The 15,406-nt window shown below is 52.1% G+C and overlaps 6 protein-coding genes across 6 annotated transcripts; 1 reads left to right on the top strand and 5 right to left on the bottom strand.

Annotated features, from left to right (window-relative positions):
* Positions 1–1,101: 1,101 nt before the first annotated feature.
* On the bottom strand, positions 1,102–1,827 carry PV08_03786 (uncharacterized protein; the record flags this gene model as incomplete). The annotated part of the gene is made up of 1 exon (XM_016378137.1): positions 1,102–1,827. The coding sequence occupies one exon, from the start codon at positions 1,825–1,827 to the stop codon at positions 1,102–1,104; it is 726 nt and encodes a 241-aa protein (XP_016236814.1).
* An 833-nt stretch (positions 1,828–2,660) lies between these two features.
* PV08_03785 (uncharacterized protein) lies at positions 2,661–3,642 on the top strand (the record flags this gene model as incomplete). Its single annotated transcript, XM_016378136.1, has 2 exons — positions 2,661–3,132; positions 3,194–3,642. The coding sequence occupies 2 exons, from the start codon at positions 2,661–2,663 to the stop codon at positions 3,640–3,642; spliced, it is 921 nt and encodes a 306-aa protein (XP_016236813.1).
* An 821-nt stretch (positions 3,643–4,463) lies between these two features.
* On the bottom strand, positions 4,464–6,151 carry PV08_03784 (uncharacterized protein; the record flags this gene model as incomplete). Its single annotated transcript, XM_016378135.1, has 2 exons — positions 4,464–5,606; positions 5,660–6,151. The coding sequence occupies 2 exons, from the start codon at positions 6,149–6,151 to the stop codon at positions 4,464–4,466; spliced, it is 1,635 nt and encodes a 544-aa protein (XP_016236812.1).
* Positions 6,152–7,506: 1,355 nt separating this feature from the next.
* PV08_03783 (homoserine O-acetyltransferase) lies at positions 7,507–9,141 on the bottom strand (the record flags this gene model as incomplete). The annotated part of the gene is made up of 3 exons (XM_016378134.1): positions 7,507–8,572; positions 8,629–9,019; positions 9,090–9,141. The coding sequence occupies 3 exons, from the start codon at positions 9,139–9,141 to the stop codon at positions 7,507–7,509; spliced, it is 1,509 nt and encodes a 502-aa protein (XP_016236811.1).
* Positions 9,142–9,894: 753 nt separating this feature from the next.
* PV08_03782 (uncharacterized protein) lies at positions 9,895–11,608 on the bottom strand (the record flags this gene model as incomplete). The annotated part of the gene is made up of 4 exons (XM_016378133.1): positions 9,895–10,719; positions 10,777–10,852; positions 10,915–11,295; positions 11,358–11,608. The coding sequence occupies 4 exons, from the start codon at positions 11,606–11,608 to the stop codon at positions 9,895–9,897; spliced, it is 1,533 nt and encodes a 510-aa protein (XP_016236810.1).
* A 778-nt stretch (positions 11,609–12,386) lies between these two features.
* PV08_03781 (uncharacterized protein) lies at positions 12,387–15,380 on the bottom strand (the record flags this gene model as incomplete). The annotated part of the gene is made up of 2 exons (XM_016378132.1): positions 12,387–13,030; positions 13,079–15,380. 2 exons carry the CDS (start codon positions 15,378–15,380, stop codon positions 12,387–12,389), a joined length of 2,946 nt encoding a protein of 981 aa, XP_016236809.1.
* Positions 15,381–15,406: the final 26 nt, after the last annotated feature.

The following is a 15,406-nucleotide window of genomic DNA, read 5'->3' as shown; positions in this document are numbered from 1 at the left end:
GGTTCACTGTGAGCTATGGGACAAGGGCGCTGTGTTTTCGACGGTATTTGTGGTACGTCTGCACGTATCAGGGACGCAGACCATCATGAGACTCAAAAAGAGCAGAGTAAGGAAAATGAAGGCACAGAAGGAATACAAAGAAAGAAAACGAGAATTGAAAGGTTACTCGCACTAGTACTGGAGTGGTAGTATATATTACATGCTTGCAACAGTTGTTAGCATTATACATATCGTGAAGATTATTTTATTCCCAATTCTATCAATTCAAGTGAATGTGGAGGATTGTGTGCATTGAATCTCACACAACACTCTGACTTGATAGAGTTGATACGGACTAACGAGAAACGAGAATTATAGGGGGGCGGGCCACCGGGAACAAGTATTACCGAACCCGGCGCTAACTAGAATCACAAGCCCACGGGCCCGATTGACGTTTGATGACTTCTCCCGGTTGACCACGTTGTGGCCCCGAATTCCATCCACCGGGGGTTGGATGAATCATGACTCCATTCAGATGTCGTCCGATTCGATAGACATCATTCATTTCTCTGATGCAACCTGTATCCTATGTCACGAGACGATAGCCTCCCTGAACGAAGCCCAATTACGTGAGTAAACTGAGCATTGCTACATTCTCAGTGCCACTTGTCACTAAGGTCCACGGCTTGCAGTTGATCGCGGCGATGGCCGGATCAAGGTGGTTCAATGCCCTCCGATTTGTCTCGGTTGTGCACAGTCACCACAGACCAGAACCTGGTGCCATGTTTCATGCCTAAGCGTCCTTGCTTGGAGCTTCCGAGACGGCAAGGCACCTGCTCATGGTGAACTCCTGTCTTATGGATCTCTGACCCGGCCCAGATGGGAAGAGCACCGGCTGGCAACGTACGACGAGGGCAATTCTCTCGATGGATGTTCTTCAATTCTTCGGGAGATATTTTCGGTTGAGTTGGTTAAGCGAATGCCACAGGAAATTGTCCTGGAAATCGTGAAGCTGATAGGACCTGCCTGTCTCTCCGCCATAGAAGAATTTCGCTCTCTCTTCGGCGCGTTGCGTCGACAGCCACTTGGAGCCAGGATCTCGCTGGACCTTTCCAGCGTAGTTTATCTGAAGAGGTTGTGCTTCCGCGGCACTTCGTACGTCTCAATGGTCAGCAATCGATACGATGGACGAGAGAACCTTCGAAAATTCAAGGGGAGGCTTCGGACTGGTGAATGTCGAGTTGCAGTATCCTTTGACGAGATACGTGTCAGGAATATTCGGATTTTCGGGCTAGGAGCAACGACCATTCCTGCAGACGGTGGTCCATGGTAGTATACTCCAACTTCACCATCTTCTCGACGCTCCAAGTGGGTTCCTCTGGAGCTAATCGCGGCGAGATGATTCTGGAGATCTCTCCCCAATCTCAATACCCCGACGTGCAACTGGTGGAAATCTCTCTTCATACGATCATATCCCTTTCGTAACTCGGTTGCTTCGCTGGAATGAGCCTCGATATATTGCGAGGGTTCAGCCAGCTCTCCAGATCCGAAGCCCGGTTCCAGATACGTCGCATCGGGTTCGCAAGTCCACATCCTTGCCCTGGTACCAAAGCTCGTCACTGCATACACAAAGGGGACGTCCTCATGCGCCGCGAGATACGACACACGATCACTGTATGCCTGATGTTCCACTTGTTGAAGGTCACTCCTTGTAGCTTCTTTCCATTTGAGCTCGTGGTGATGGAGGAGCTCAAGGTCTGTTCTTCCCAGATGTTGCACTTTGAGATCTCCTCTTTCAGCAGGCTCTAGCTCGGACGGCGCGTCTTCCAACGCATCGCACGCATGCATCCATCAGCCTGGCTCTGGTCAGCAAGGGTCTGGCGGTCTGGCTCTTTGTCATCAACCAATTCAGGCACATACACACACACGCAGTCCCTCGTTGAATGTGTTGTTACCGTGTTGCCATTGTTGCGGTGCCTTGAACATGAAAAATGAAGAAAAAGAAAACCAAATGAAAACCAAATGGAGAAACCCGCCAAGGAACTCTGTGGCCAACATATAGCCTTTGTCAACCACCTGAGCATATCCAAATCTTGCGAAGCTACTATCCCATCCTATCTGTTGCTCTCGTCCATTAAATACCTGATTGTTAGCATTGATTTTAGTGAAATTGGCTAAGAAGGGGCACATTGTGACGCCTACATGCACACCCTCACTCAGGAAGCCAGGGGAAGGTTTCGCCCACCAAGCTACGGAGAAGGCCGAGACTCTGCGTCAATCTTTCTTTCCACTGCCACGGAGACCCGACCTGTCCGACCTCAATGGGTCTAATACCCTCAGCCCATTGCACGCCCGGAGATCACAAAAACGGAGATCGAACGGGCGATACGATACGCAGGGCTGCCCAAACAAGGCCCCAGGGACGGACGGCATCCCGAATGGCATCCTTCAGCCTCTTGAATATACCAATGTCCTCCGATTGAGTGACACTGGCCACAGCATTAACACATACCATCACACGCGCCCGCTCTTTTCCTTCACTTGCCACCAGACAAGGCTTCTAAACTTGGAAGAGACCTCACCGGATGCCCCCTAGTGAGATTCAAACTGTTCCCTCAACATCGGACTTTCAGATCAAGACAGAAGCCCGCCACTCTCCCCCAATAACAAAATCCACAAAGATGAGCTCCACACACGAACCTGGTCTGAGAGAACAAGATCATGATTTGCTTCCAGACACTCTGGAAAAAGCTGCGCTGGAAAAGGACGTGGATTTTACGGAATCATCTTTCTTTCAGGTTGGAAGAGCCAGAAGACTTCCAGCCGTTCCAAGTGTCGATTCAAATCGCCAGGGCACTTTGGTCGTCTCAGAAATGCGACTCCTCATCAAATTTGGACCACATGTGACGATTGATGAAGCGGTTACGATGAGGGCAGTAAGAAGGCGACTAGGTCATCGAGTTCCAGTTCCAGAGGTTTTTGGGTGGCGAGTGCGTCAGGACAGAGTCTTCATATATATGGAGCTGATTTCTGGACTAACATTACAGGAAGGCTGGGACGATCTAAATCTCTCGGAGAAGGATTCTCTCTGCGAGCAACTCGGTCAGATTCTCTCATCTCTACTGCAACTTGAGCAGAGAGATGAGTTCATCGGTAAGCGATTCTCCGCGGAGGGACACGATGCGTCGTTCAAAATCTGAATTAGATTCTCTAGGATCCGTCACTCGAGGGCCATTACTCGATCGAGTCTTTTATGACCGCCCAGAGACCCGGCCGTTCGACGGTCTCGACAACTTCTACAACTTCCTTGAATGGCTTCCGCAGCGATTCTTATCGACTCCTCAGAGACACAGAGATCCTTATCTTGAGCCTCTCCGACTGGGAGAAGCCGATCCCACTGGTATTAAATTCACCCATGCCGATGTCCATCCTACGAATATCATGGTGTCGGCCTCGTCGAACCTCGGGCCACCGCGCATACTGGCGTTGATCGACTGGGGACAAGCAGGTTGGTACCCGGATTACTGGGAGTCCTTTAAAATGTGTTATACGACGGACCCCGAGGGTGTGTGGCGCAACACGTACATCCCAAAGATCATTGAGCCTCGGGAATACGAACAGTATCTATTGGCCGAATATACCATGAGTATCGGAGCTTTATAATCAATCACTCCTGACGACAAGTATTCGGATCCCTTGCTCGCGGACCGGTTTATCGAACATCTTCCGAAGGCCTTGGTAGTCTCGCCGATCCTCGTCGCGCAAATGTATGCAAATAGTCTGTTGCGGAATGTGCAGCCACTAGTTAGACATCTGAGGGGTTGACGGTGGCTCGTCTTCCTGAGAGGTCGTGGCGGCGCCGGCCAAGGGTGCTTCATTTCTCCTGTTTCTCCTTTCCACCACCGCCGCCGCCGCCGCACATCGTCACATTATCTCGCAGAGTGCTTCTCTGATCCCCAACCAGCACCGCTTCAATCGGTATCACTTCACTCCTTCTTGAATCATTCAACTCGTCTGACCATTTTTCAAGCAAGGAGTCAACGGAAATGGTGACGAGGAGGCCATGCAACGTCGCGAACGCATTGTGGTGATGGTGATAATGCCTCACGCCCTTGAGGTGAAGAAGATCAAATCGATCAAATCGATACCGTTTACCCCGTGTACAGAGCACCCAAGTACGCTGTTGTACAACTGTTCGTCATCGATCTATATACCTAGGTAAGTAAGGGAGGTAACTCTCAACCCCCGTACCGAAATGCGTTCTTCTACTCCTGAAGGTAAATGCCTACAACACCATGTTCGAGCAAAATGATACCTTTGTTCCTAATCGACATCCATATTCACATTTCCATATCCCACGTCCACAATCACTGCAATGGGAGAACAAGGAATGTTTCCAAAAACACATTACTACATAGTCATGGTCATAAAGTCATGTTCCTCTTCCATCACTTTTTTTCCCGCTCAAATGGTTTGCTGAAATCTCACAAAAAGTTGTCTCTGTTGTCATGCGGGGACGGGTAGGGATATGACTGCTCCGGTTGCCGACTTCGAGGTGGTGGCATGTACGGCATAGATATCCGGTTGTTATCTCTACTGCTGGCTTGCCCTGACGCTTCCCGTGTCGAATAAGGGTAAGGAGCGGATGACGATACGCCACTCTCTTGGCCATCTGTCCCCTGGTAGGGCGCGTACTGCGAGTAGTGTTGTTGCGGCGGTGGTCTTGGAGAATTGTATTGTTGTGGTGTGTATTTGTCGTCGTACGTTGTCGTCGCAATACCAATGTCACCCTGTTCGTAATACATTGGTGCCTCGTTGGGGTCGCTGTCCCTTCTAGGTATCTCGGGCCGTGTTATGGCCATACCTTGGCTGTTCGAAAGCAGGTTGTCACCTTCTTCACCGTAGTGCGGCGGTTGAGCCGGTCCAGTATACGTGGTGTTTCCGTCAAAGTTGGACAATTTCTGACTCCCGGCATACTCACTTCCTGTCGTGTTCTTGCGTGTCATGTCGTAGCTAGCATCGGTGTGCCGGTGCTTGCGACCTTTGAACAGCCACCGTGCTGACCGACCAGTGGCCTTCAGCATGTCCCACGCATTGAACGAATCCCACAAGGCCTTTACGCCCAGGAATCCGCCTTGATACGTAAGCCGATCACCTGGGACCGCCTCGGCCATCAATTCTTTCGACCCAAGGGTGTAGGGCTTCCAGCTGAACGACCAGACGTGGAAAATGGCAAAAAAGGCCATTTCGATACACAGGAGTAACGCGGGGATGCCGACTTTGATGTCGGGAGTCTGGATTTTGGAGGTCGATTTGATCGCTCCTGAACTGGTCAAGAACGATATCAGGGTGCTCTGCCAAAAACTGAGGAAGATGACCAATTTGATGGCTGTGATCTTGAGTAAGGGTTTGTGGCGGCGGATGTCATCCTTGATTTGAATATAGAACTGGATCAGGCAATACATGGCGATGGTGACCCCGACTGATTCGAATACCATGGTCCAGATATGCGCGAAGGCGGGGTTGAGGGACTCTAAGCAATAAATGTCGGCGGCCTGCGTTGCGACGGCGACCAGGGTGAAGAAGACGCGAATGAAGCAGTACTGAAAGACCGAGACCCAGATGACCTGCAGGAACATAGTCAGCGCTTGCAACACCACAAGATGGCAAACAGAATTACATTGAACCAAGTGAGACCGCTCCTAGGGGTTCTCAAGATGCCCTTCTCGGAGCCGCCTGTACACTTCTGGAACCAGGGTATGGGCCAAACCCATTTCCTAGGGGTGATGGTGCGGAAGTAGATCTTTTGCTGGTGCAAATCGGGAGCAATATAGGCGCAAAGCAGGCTGAAGAACGAGGCAATGGCAAACGCTTCGTAGCAATCTCGAATGACCTCAAAGTAGACGCTGTGGTTGTAATAGTAATAGGACAGGAGAGACACAGCAGCGTAGACTGGGACCATGAACAGAATGCGAATAATGTGTCTCTGCTCCCAGGGCTTCTGGTAGTGTGTGGCGTGCATCATAATGAGGAAGAACGAGACCGCGATGGCGATGAAGGTGAAGATCGCACCCAGATAGAGACCCAGGTCGTGGAAGCTCTTGTCGTGCCATATGGGCTCTTCTGTAATCTGCATATCCTCCAGCGTCGTGTTGCATTTTGGCCAGCCCATCTTGACGGCCTTTTATGTTTTAACGTCTCTCTCAGCTTGGTATTGGTGAAGGCTCTATGGCAGGATCATCGAAGCAGAGGAGCGGAACGAGGGAGGGGTCTGGGGTGTGGGAGGTCTGTAACGAGAGCGCGTTCTCGCAAGTCGCGTTTGCTGTGGTGGTGGTGTTGGCTGTAGCAGTCCTCTGGACTCGTAAAAGAGTGAGACAAAGGGGGTAGAAGGTCGTGCTCGTGTGAGGTGGTGACGCTGGTAGAGTTCAACGAAGGAGCATTGGTGGTAAAAGGGCGACAAAGAAGTGAGAGTGGAAGCGACAATGTGGTCAAAGACTGCGCCGCAAAGGATGATGATGATCTGAGGACGAATTTAGATGCAGGACAATTCGCTGGTACGGTAAGAGTTTGGTGTGGTTTAAGGCGGGCAGTTTTCTGGATGCCCCCTATACAAAGACTCTATTCGTTCGACCGTGGTCGACCGGGCAGGGATTGAGGCAAACGCCGCGCTAACGAATGGACTGTGCACGGAAGAGGCTGGTCGTAGTTGAGTGAGACTGGGCGGCCCATGGTGAGGCTGACGAGGCCAACGTGCGGCTAGTGGACGTGGCTTTGGCGCCGATCGACAAGATGAAACATGGTGTTGAATTGCTGTGTGGCAGAAATACACAGTATGATTTCCCGTAGCATTACATCCCTGACTGCAGGCACTGTGCCTGTGGGTGTATCTCATGCGCTGGCTTCTACATACAGTACAGTGTTGATAGGGTCAAGATTGTGCTGTTGGATATACCGCATCTGCTGTGCCTGTACAGCGACTGTGCAGTCCGCTGTTCGTATAGCCCCAAGCTCATCCAAGGCGCTGCCGCTAGTCTAGTCAAGGAGGCTTGTCATTCTTACCTACGGTGCTCCGTACATTACGCTTGAATGCCTGGAAGGCCTCAATTTCGTCTCGTCGTCCCGCCGGCATTGGACGGAATTTAGAGCGTGAAAGGTGCGTATGTCCGAACAGAATCTGAATAGCCCGCCTGCACAAAAAAATATGGATGAGCCTGCTATAGATACCTCGTGGTTCATGCTACTCTCTGTATCGCAATGAGACAATATCTGTTCATCCATGCTTTCTTTTTGTATTTTATTTTCCTGGGAGAGAAAAAACCATACATACTGCTCCGGGTATCTTGTGAATGCGGCTTCAACCGACGACAATGATACAATTCATTCATATCTTATGCATGCTCGCGCTCGGGCAAAGCCAAAAGTCCATCAACCAGAGTTGAACTGGTATTTCTGGGACACGTTCCGTCTCAACAAAGTCCGGGTTTCATCCGCCCCATACTCTCTGCAGGCGTTTCATCCTCATTCGAGTCACCAGGCAGTCAAGTCGCCAATCTCTGCCTCTCCGAACGTACTGCTTTTCGTCATTTTCCCGACTCCGTCCTTGGCCACTCCATCTTCACCTCCCACACCGGGTTTGCTCATGATTTCTGGCAGGAATTCTCGGAAGAACCCCAAGAGATAGCTGTTGACCTGTTCGAATTGCAGCAGGAAAGCATCATGTCCTTCGGGGCTGTCAATCTTCCCGAGCCGAGCATTTGGGATGCCATGGGCAAGCTCCTCCTGCTCGGCGATGGTGAAGAGCCCATCAGACTCGATGCCCAATACCAGGGCGGGTTGCTCAATGAGCGCCAAAGCATCCTTGATACTGGATGCCCGATTTCTTGACACATCATGCGTGTCAAGCTTGCGGGTAATGGCGATATAACAATTCGCGTCGAATCGACCCACGAACTTGTTGCCTTGGTACCGCAGGTACGATTGTGCGGAAAAGTAATGAATCGTGGGGTGCGAGGTTTTCCGGCTGAGGACTGGTACGGGGACCGAGTATTCTGTCGTACCGCTGAATTGTGGATCTTTGAAGGTCGCTGTCTGCGCCTGCTCCGGCGAATCCGGCTGTGTCGACCCTGAAGGGGTTCCGCTGCGCGACCCGGGTCGAAATCCTTTGGCACGACTGTGACCGTCGTTGTGAATCGACCAATGTTCGTTCTGCACCCCGTTGCCGTTCTCCTGGTTGATGGCTTGTCGTTTCGACAGATCAGGTGCGTTTCGCCCGAAGCGTGCCTCGAACGAATCACGGCTGCGATACGTGAGCAACGCAGACATGCGCGCAGCCCCCAAGCCTGCCGTGGGCGGATCCTTAGGCGAGTAATAACCATCTTCATACTTGGGATCCGAGTAAATGGCCTGCCGTTGGGCCTCGCCCCAGCTGATGCCCCAGGCACTGTGTGTGGCCGACGTAGCAATGGGAACAATGGTGCGCACATAATCTTTGCCAAAGTAGGCATATTCTAGGCATAGCATACCGCCCATGGATCCTCCGACGACGGATGCGATCTTCCGAACGCCGAGGGCATCAAGTACGATCTTGTGTATGCTGGGATAGTGTGTTAGCTTTTGCCCGGGCTGCAGCGCAATGCACCTCCTACTCACTTCACATCGTCTCTTATCGTGGTCAGAGGGAATTCGGGGCCATAGGTCCCCAATTCCGGATCTCCGTCTCTGCTGGTGACTGGGCTGGCACTGCCGTACGGACTTCCTAGACTGTTCAAACAGACAATGAAGAATCTTGTCGTGTCAAAAGCTTGCCCGGTGCCTCCCAGCAAAGGACCCCACCAGTCGGCCACATCGGCGCTGCCACTGAGCGCATGGCATATTACCAGTGCATTGTCTTTATTCTCTGAGAGTTGCCCCCGAGTTGTGTATGCCACGGGAACATTCTTGAGGACGACGCCCGACTCGAGGGTGAAGGAAGGTACAATGGCGTATTGTTGATCGGATACGAGGCTGGCGAAAGGGTTTTCAGGTTGGCCTTTGGCACTCTCTACGGGATTTAGCAGCCGTCCACCCACACTAGAGGACAGAAGGGGGCAAAGGGGGTGGGAGACACTGACGGAGTTGTACAGACGGATGGCTCTCGCTGCCGTTGGCCTCTGTGGCCGCCATCGTGGAAAATTTTCTGCTGTGGTTCCTGGCGGGGTTGAGAGGAGAGGGGTTGTTGCGACGATTGAGGATATGTTATGTGAGGTCCATTGGGAGGTGTTATTGTAGATATAGTTGCTCGCTTCGCGGTGTGACTCAGAACGAATTACAGTCTGGGGATGAAAAAAACAAGAGAAACTGGACGGCGCTCAAGGGCATTTTTTTATCATGACTCCCACCATTGATTGCGGTGGAAAAAAGAGACCGCGGCAGATGGAGAAGCGAGAATCCACAATGCACGGTGACGGACTCCGGGCCTGGAGGAGCCTCTGGGCGCTCTGTCTTAGGTGCTTAGTCGAGGCGCCAGGGGTCGATTGGGCTCTGGTCATCACTATAGCCAGGGAGCCTATAGCCCTATAGGCTATAGCCTATGGCCTATAGGGAACGGATAGCGTGGGGGAGCCACCAATACGAGTTACCCGGCCCCCTGGCTAAAGTCTCCGGGCAGCAGCCGATGAGATACAGTAAGCAGATATGATGCGTGACAGCACTCATTTGTATATTCTCACTGCACGGTCTGTGCTGAGCTATGACCATGACCGTAACCATCTAGAACTCTCCCGGTTATCATGAGGAGCGTATCTATCTATTCGCCTCTGGGCTGTGACCTTTCTCAGCTCCTTTTGCTCCCACGAGGTACTCCGGTATCTGTCCATGCAATATCTATTTTTGTCCTCAACCGCCGTTCAATGCAGAAAGCAACGCTCCGTTCCATCATCAAAGGTTCAGTTTGAACCTCGGATGATTTCTGATCTTCTCTCCATACTTACAAAAGACCCAGATCATCGGAGTCATTGCCAACGCGATGAAGGCGAGCAATGAGTTTCCCCAGCCGAGTGATAGTGCGGCATACATATTACGGCCCGCCAGAGGTAACAGAGCTCCGCCGATGCTCCGGAGGACCGTGTTCGCTGCCATGGCGCTCGCTGCGTACGTAGTGTAAGAATCCACGAGGTACGTGCCGATGGGCATAAAAGTAATGATCATCCCGGCGCCAAAGAAGAAGGTCCCGAGGATGGGTACAATCCAGTGTACCTTGTACTCTGCTGACCAGCCATACACGAAGAGGCCGGCCGGGATCAGGAACGCTCCGGGCCACAGGAGAGGCAGCCGAAGTTCGGGCTTGAGCTCACCTCCCTTTGCCCACTTCTTCAGCAACCTGTCCGAAAAGTACCCGAATCCAGTGAGTCCACACAGTTGCCCGACGCCGATGCCCAGGTACACCAACCCGACGTTGCTGGAGCTAATGCCGTACTGATCTTCAAATACAAAGGTGACGGTGGTGAACAACAGGTAGAGGTAGCCGTAAGTCACGGCAATGTACAGGGACACCCCGAAGATGATGGGTGAGAGGCACAGCATCTTGATCGGACGCACGATGGACAGGAGAAACATCTCGCGGGGCGTCTTGCGCGATTGCAGGGCAGAGCGAAGCTTGTCATTTCCCGTCTCCTTTCGAAGTCTTTTGGCTTTCCGTTCGAGAAGAACAGGCGGGTACGTCTCTCGCTGGCAAACGACGGTGAGCACGAAGAGAATTCCGGTCTTGAAAAGGAGAACTAATCAGCAACAATCCTTCCCTTTCTCGCTGTGATGTCTTACGCAAATTGAAATGAGGTAGAAGTCCCATCGCCAGCCAGCCGCGGCCGACAGATATGACCCTACAACTGGTCCAAGACTGAACGACCCAGTTAGCTGATTGTACTGATGAAAAGAGAAACGACAGGGAAAAGAACCCACCTCGGTCCAAAAAGAATCGGGAAGCTCCAGATCGACATGACCTTGCCTCGCTGCTCTTGTTTGAAAGTATCCGCAATGGTTCCAGAGCCGACTGTGATCGGGGAGGAGCCTGCCACGCCGGCAAGAAAGCGAAACACAATCAGCATCGGGATGCTGGTAGACCTCGAGCAGCCGATGCTGAAAACAAGGAACAGAAACGTGTTGACATGGTACACGGGAACGCGCCCGTAGAGCTCGGAAGCTGGTGCAATGATCAAAGGGCCGAAAACGTATCCCAGAACGTATATTGATACCACGAGGGATGCCACCGCGAGACTATCCTCGTGGAATTCCTCCATCACCAGGGGAACACCGGGGGCAAAAGTGGACGATGCAAAGGGTCTGTGACAAGAGTCAGCATCGAACGGCTTCCGTCATGTCCGCGTCTAGCAGGGAAAACCCACGTCAAGAAGGTAATTGAAGAGATCAAGGCAATGTTGATCCATTTCTTGCTCCCGGGCCAGTTGAGTGGATTCTCTGGATCGTCTGGACCGTCCCAGTTGACCACATTTGGATCGTCGCTTTCCTGGATGGTGACTGCAATATCTGCGTCCTCGTGCTGCGACATGACCTTCTCCAGATCACTAGGTTCCATCGTCACCTGGCCGTACGTGGCAACTGAGCTCGACCGGGACAACGAGATGGTATCCTCCATGGTTGCATTGTTGCGCGAGAATCCATTCGGGGGAGCTGTGTCCGATTGTGCCTTTGGTGAAGACATCAAGACGTGTGATAGTCGCCGGCGCAGCGTGTATTCTTGGTCTTTTTTAAGACAGAAAGAGTCAGCGGCGTCAGTCTTCAGCAGAGCCTCACCGCCGAGCTCGATACGAGGTGAGGAAGACGCTAACTGAGGATCGCGTGAGGAAAGTTGGTCTGGATGTCGACATGTAGAGTCGGTAGAACCAAAACTTGTACTTTAGTAGAGTCCACAGACCAGACAGAAGGGTCCCCTCAACCAACAACGGGGCCCTCCTCTGGGGAAGAGAAGCCGATGGTTATATGCATTACTAATTTGTCGCACGACTAAAACAACACGCATCCGGCTAATCGGCACGGGAGGTCGGGGAAGAGAGGTGGTTGCGGGATAGTTGTGTGGGGTTGGGTATTCGATGACTACGGAGATCTTGGGCTACAGAATCCGACGACGACGACGACGACTGTGAGTGTGACCGTGAATCAGCTTGGTGACTTTGGAGACCAACTCTGTAACAACCTTACTGTGTCTCTCTCTCTGAGGATCCGTATCCGTATGTGTCGCAAACGACGTCTAACAGCACTCGTCGGCTGGTGTTGAGTTTCTCATACAGTATGTTTATTGACCTGGTGATATGGAGAACGTAGCTGGGCCTTTGTCGTAGAACCAAGGCTTCTACGACCTTTTATGTCCTTGAGCAGTACCTTCGTCATGTCTTATTTCATCATCGTTCGCGCTATCATGTCCAGTAGGGGGCTTTCAACCCGGCCAAGCTGTTCAAGATGCCCTCATTGTCCCCCGTGTCCTCTTTCTTCCTTTGGCCACTCAACTCCATTTGAATTGCGCGGTGTACATGCACTAGCCAGTCGACATAACTCTGAGCTTCGTTGTTCCGGTCCTCAACCAGCATGCGAGCGTACTCGAACTCTGAACCATCGAGCCCCTGCCTAGCTAGAGTGAAAGCTGCGGCCTTGCTGCCCCGTACCGTCGAGATATATTGGAGGAGGTTGCGCACCTGTGCGTTCAGGTGAGTCTCCAGCACGGGTAGTTCGTTGGTCATGGGGTCGAGAGCCTCTAGACTCCGCGTCCCTTCGCCGAAAAGGTCTTCCAGAAGGTTGGGCGACACCTGCGCATGGAGCCAAATCAGTACGATCTGGCCGTTGTCGACCAAATACACGCCACCTTCCTCGACGCGTGCGAATGAAGCTCGCACTGTTGGCGGAACGACTAGTTGCCCGGTCTCGGCATTGGCAAAACAATCTTCTGGAGCCAGATTGTGGAGGGCATAAATGCGAGGGTAAAGATACAATGCCGTCTCTGTCACCCCAGAAGATCTCATGAGCCGTGCCGAATGGACACGGCGATCTGTCGGCTCAACTCCACCTACAGCTCATTAGCACATACAAACTCAAACTATCTGACTCCGCATACCTTTGAAAGCTCTGCTTTTGATCAAGCCAAGCGTGTACATGGCGAATTCTTTGAGATGTTCAGGTAAGACCAGCTGGCCTGGCGGATGCGAGCCCGAGAAGTTCTTGCGGTATCCAGCCAGAATGTCAATTGTTTTTTCTGTTATGCCGGCACGAATATCTTTGAGTGATTTCTCGGACAGCTTGGTGGACGCTTCTTTGGCGAGAATATTCACCACAGCGTCCTGATCGACAGTTCGCATAGTTTCCGTGGCTCCGTCATTGACGCCGGCAACCACATTTATACATCGAACTCTTCTCTGACCCGAGGCTGAAGTATAGAGGAGGGCAGCCTGAAAATGTGCATCCAACTTCGAATCTAGCTTCCCATCGTAAGAGAATAAAACCCCAATGGCCTTGTCAGCATCTATGGTACCGATTTCCAAATCAGCCCCAAAGGTATGCTGCAAGAATGACCCATGGTAAGCTGAGACTTGCAGTCCATTTGAACATCGGACCTTCATGAGGACTTGATAGCCTGTCTCACGATGCACTGAATGTTTGATCTCAGTCTGAAGCTTGAGGTTGTCTCTCGGTGCGACGAAGTTGGGATAAAAGAACATCTCTCCCCCTGTCAAGCGTGACAAGTGGCCGACGGTAGCGACGTCCATGTAACCGCCCCCTGGTGCGGCCAGGAAGAAATCAACCCCAATGCCGGCAGTCACCATGGCGCTAGCGGTCTTTTTCCAGCCTGGGTGTTCTGTCGTAAACAACTTCCTCTCAGCGTCGGTATCTCGACCTTTACCATCATCGCGCAAATGTAAGCTTCCTGGTCCCCATGTGGGCAGTGCCGACAGGGAGCAGACGACTTTTCCTCCCGTCGAAGTCAGAGATGCCAACGCCGCATTCAAAGCAGGTAACAAGGCAGGCTCCGGGTTTTTAATCGTCGAAAACATGTTAGGTATTGATTGGAGTAGAGCGGTGATGACCTCTTTCGATTCCTGGGGATCAACGAACATTCCCTCAGAAAGGGGAACAAATGGGTCTTCAAGATCTGTCATCACCATCATCTGAGCAGTCGCTAGACCAGCTGACAGGTTGTAGAACTGAATCTCTTTGTCATATGTTACTATGCCGATCTTGGTGCCTACCGGAAGGCTTTGGGGCGTCGCATCTTCTTCCGTCGAGTCTTCTCTTTCATGACCATAGAGCGCATCCAGAATACCCTGGCATACCGAGCCCAGAAATCCTTTGTTAATAGCCTCCTGCGTAATGTCGATCATGAACAGCCATCGCAATGGTTCAGGCTCCTTTGTATAATATTCTTTAGGCACTAGATACTCCACAGTGCCCATCATAAGCTCGGGTCGTTGCATACGATCAACTCTGACGCCAGCAACGTCTGTCGGGGCAAAATATTCCGGAGGCACATCGTTCGGAAAGTTGCACATATTGCAGACCATCTTACTACCGCCAGATCGGAATGTCATGAAAGGGTTGACATATGTTCTGCATCGGCGACACCGTGGAGGACCAGTTTCGCCAAAGTCTAGAACAGGAACTGGTTGTTCTCCATCCTGTATGGAGGCGAAGGGTTGCAGGACAAGTCCAAGCGGCAGACCCGTCGATGCCAAAGCTTCGGCTGATGAGGGAATGTTATTGACAGTCAGCCGAGCGAACTTCGGTGATGAGTTGCCTTGATCATGCGCCGTGAAGGGCACTGCCGCAGGAGGTGGGAGATGCTTTTCCATCGTGGGAAACACATTTGTCTGATAGAATTGCCCCGCCAGATCTCGGGATCGTGCCACGCTTGGGATTTGTTCTGGGTCGACACGACCTTGCGTGGTAACAGCTTCCTCTCCCATGCGCAGCTTGTCCCCCGGATTCATGGCTGTCGGGCCAGGCTGGCCGGGGACAGAACCAAAAGCAGCTTGCCCATTGCTTTGGAATTGGGGGCCTCCAAACGCTTCGGCTTGAGGAATCCCTGGCGGACCAGGAGCACCTGGTGCCGGCGCGATCTCATGATATGCGTGTCTTTCTTTCTTCCTATGAGATCGTGCAGGCACGCCAGACACATCCAAGCCACCAAACTGGCCGGCGAGACTATTGACGCTGTCTTGCTGTTGCAAAGCCTGTCCCCCAAACTGCCCAGCGTATGGCTGCTGTTGCGAAGCGGGCACACCGTACTGTTGTTGGTGACCTGGCTGTGGACTGACCGAGGGAGGGAAACTAGGAGAGGGCTGCTGCGCCCTGGGATCGTGAAATCTAGGGTCTTGATACGGCTGGCCGGCGCCACTGCCATAAGGTGAACCGTAGTTAGCCATGTTGGTCGGAAATTCTATGGTAGTGG

The sequence above is a fragment of the Exophiala spinifera genome (genome assembly GCF_000836115.1).
Source record: "Exophiala spinifera strain CBS 89968 unplaced genomic scaffold supercont1.3, whole genome shotgun sequence".
NCBI classification, from domain to species: domain Eukaryota; kingdom Fungi; phylum Ascomycota; class Eurotiomycetes; order Chaetothyriales; family Herpotrichiellaceae; genus Exophiala; species Exophiala spinifera.
Note: the sequence above shows the minus strand (reverse complement) of the source record. Positions and strands in the feature narration are given on the sequence as shown.